Source organism: Galeopterus variegatus, unplaced genomic scaffold, assembly GCF_000696425.1.
Source record: "Galeopterus variegatus unplaced genomic scaffold, G_variegatus-3.0.2 Scaffold2848, whole genome shotgun sequence".
Lineage (NCBI taxonomy): Eukaryota > Metazoa > Chordata > Mammalia > Dermoptera > Cynocephalidae > Galeopterus > Galeopterus variegatus.
Genome location: NW_007728959.1, coordinates 218881 through 222033, shown reverse-complemented (window position 1 = coordinate 222033; position 3153 = coordinate 218881). Strand labels below are relative to the sequence as shown.

The window sequence follows — 3153 nt, the reverse complement described above, 5'->3', positions numbered from 1 at the left end:
CACATGTGTGTGAACACGGGTGGCCCAAGTTGGTGACGTCAGGAGGGTAAAGCTTCCCCAGGCTGGCATCTGATTGGCCTCAAGCGCTGCGGCCCCTTCCCCTCCTCACCTCCAGGGCTGGCCCAACCTGTGGGGCTGCCATAGGGGAGCTCTGGGCTCCAGCCTCCCCCACACCTGCTCCCTCTGGGGCCCAAGGCACATTCAGCACACAAACCTGGCTTGGTCCAGCGCCCAGGTCCAGGGTTCAAGGCTGGGTTTTTGTTTTTGGGAAGGGTGCTGCAGACCTGGGGACCCCCGGGCAGGACTTTGGACCCATCAGAGCTCTGGGCAGGACCTGGGCCCTGAGGCTAGAGTGTGGGCCAACAGTGGCCAGAGGACTGGTGGGTGCTCAGGACCGTGCTTCTGGTAGCGCTGTGTCTCCCGAAGCTGCCGGCCCAAGCTTGCTGACCTGCCCAGGTGAGCCTCTAGGACACTGGGTGTGGCTGCTGGTGCCCGCCTCCATCCACTCAGCACATAGTTATGTTCCAAGTGCTATTCTGGGCACTCTATATACACCGATCACCCAGGCCTCCTGGACACCCTACAGCCATCCCAGTTCACAGAGCCTACGGGATAGTGGAATCAGATGAACAGGATAAATATATAATGTGTAGCTTGTTAGTGATAAGAACTTGCGGAAAAAATAAAGCAAGGAGACCTGGAAGTCCAGAGGGGAATCAGGGGGTCAGGAGAATGGCCGTCTTCACTGAGCAAGACTCAGAGCCCACAAAGGTGCCCACGCATCAGCTGCACCCCAGTGAGAGAGGGTACTTCTCCCTGGGACTGAGGTTCAGAGACCCAAGGCAATGTGTCCCAAGGCTGGAGCCCACTGGGGTCCTGCAGGCTTGGGGTGCCTGGGGCAGAGCAGGCAGTGTCCCCACATGCTTCCCCAGGACGTCCTTGCATTTGAATTACTTGGGCCAGGGTGACAGAGGGAGGGCAGGCAGGCCCCGACAGGTGGGAGGCCTGGCTGGGTGCTCCACGCCAGGGCCAAGTCTGTGACCCAGGCCTCCTTTGACCTCCTGAGTTGTCCCCAAGGTCACAAAGCCTCCAAGCTGAGGACCTGAGAGATTGGCCAGCCCTGTCCCCTCCCTCATCCCACAACAGAGGGGCAGGGCCTGCTCCAGCCACACAGAACATCAAGGACAGACAGAAGTCCTCCCTGCTCTGCTGCCTCCTTGCAGGACAGGGCTGCTGGAGACTCCACCTCACCAAGGGCGGGGACCAGCCAGGGGGTGCCACCTGCGGAAACAGCTCAGGTCCCGACCCTGGTACGCCGGGTTCCAGAGGTCCTCTACTTGCCCAGGGACCCTTAGCCGACCCTCTCTTCCCACATCGTCTCATCTTTAGAAACTACAGGAAGGCGAGAAAGAAAAAGAAAGGCCAGAACCCACATCCCCAAGCCCTAGGATAATGTCTGTCAACATTTTGCTAGCTTTTGTGATGCAAATATCTGCAGATGCACACTCTCGATGCTCACCTCTGGACCATGATGCACACTCTCTTTGGTAAACTGCTTTTTTGACTTGTTATCTTTCCATATAAAGAAATAGGGACCCTTGTCGTCATAACTGATGGCTGTGATGTGCTCTTCGAAGGATGGATGTTTTTAATGTTTAAGATGCCATCTCCTGAGCCTTTACCATGTGAGAGACACTGAGCTGATCTTTCTGCATCCATAATAATAACAACAGGTGGTAACAGTAGCAAATGCTGATGCAGCGCTTGCTGCCTTCCCAGCACTGAGCTACGGGCTTTCCACGTGGTCATTCATCCCTCACTACAACGCTATGAGGTAAGGCTGTACAGAGAAGGAAACTGGGGCACAGAGAGGTGAAGTCAGTTGCCCAGGGTCACAGTTAGTTGGTAAAAGGTGAGGCTGGAGATTCCCACCCAGGTTGCAACAGGCTCAGAGAGGTGAAGGAACTGACCCAAGGTCACACAGCTGCTCCTAGCCACCCTCTGCTGAGTGCCCATCCATGCCAAACCAGGCCTCAAGGGGTATCCTGGAGTGGACACCTCCAGCCCTGGCCCTGGCTCTTGGCCCCACACCCAGCCCTGTGCCAGGGTTGGTAGGATGCTGTCCTTTGCTTGAGGACTCCGGCTTAGCTGGAACATGAGTCCCCAAGCCTGCTGTCCAGCCCCTCAAGGGCTGGGATCAATGGGCTTCCCGTAGGTCGGTAACTAGTCCATCTCCCTAGGAAGGTCCCCACCCTGACAGTACTGGGTGGACAGTCACAATGGGTCGCCTCCTTGTCCTGATCATCACCTGCCTGGAGCCCCCCTTCTGAAAGGATGTGGGGGGTGTAGAGAGGAAGGGCTGCTAGAGTGGGGCGGGTCAGTTCCCTGAGGGGTGACATGATCAGACCCTCTAGCTGCTGCACAGGCCGAGGGTGGGTAGGAGGTGGGGGAGGGGGACAGTCTGGAGAGTCCATCTTTCTCCATCCCCTTCTCATCTCCCACTTTCCCTGCCTCTTCCTCCATGCACGCCTCTCCCCACCCCCAATCTCTCCCTGGTTTCCCTCTTGCCTGCTCCCAAACTCCTCCCTGGGGTGGGATCATGCAAGGTGTAGCTCCCCTCCTACCTCTCCTCAGCCAAGCCACAGTGGACCCGGCTATAGCAAGGAGTCAAGCTAGACAGGAAGGAGTTCTGGAGCTCAGAGTGGGGAGGTCATCCTGGGAGACACCCCAAGGACCCCCTTCATGAACCTGGTAAACCCTGGCTCTGTTGCTCTGCTACACGTACTTCTGGTCCAGAGACGTGGCCTGCTGCCTGATGTCACCCCCGGCCCAGGGGCACAGGGCCTGCCTCACCTCGGTGGACTCTGGGAAGGACACCTGCTCCCAGCCCTGGCCAGAGCAGACACACACCCAGAAAAGAGCCCCGGGGATGGGTAACCCCTCCGGGAACAATCGGCTCAGCCTCTCCCAGAGTGCATCTGGGGAAACTGAGGCACCGCAGGGTTCCGCTCCTGAGTTATGGCAGAGCTGCCACCCGTTAGGGCGACCGCCCCCTTGTCATGGGCCTGAGGCTCATGGGCCGGCCTCCCAGCTGGGAAGGCAGGCAAGCCCGGGTCTGCGCCCTCCTGACCCCCGCCCCGCCCCGCCCCCGCA

At 58.7% G+C, this 3153-nt stretch overlaps 1 protein-coding gene across 1 annotated transcript in view; it reads left to right on the top strand.

Moving 5' to 3' along the window:
- The first annotated feature begins 732 nt into the window (after window positions 1–732).
- THEM6 (thioesterase superfamily member 6) overlaps window positions 733–3153 on the top strand; it is a 7288-nt gene continuing 4867 nt past the window's right edge. Inside the window, exons 1-2 of the mRNA XM_008583188.1 lie at window positions 733–806; window positions 1780–1834. Coding sequence (XP_008581410.1) covers window positions 733–806; window positions 1780–1834 — 129 coding nt within the window. The remainder of the gene's footprint in view (window positions 807–1779; window positions 1835–3153) is intronic.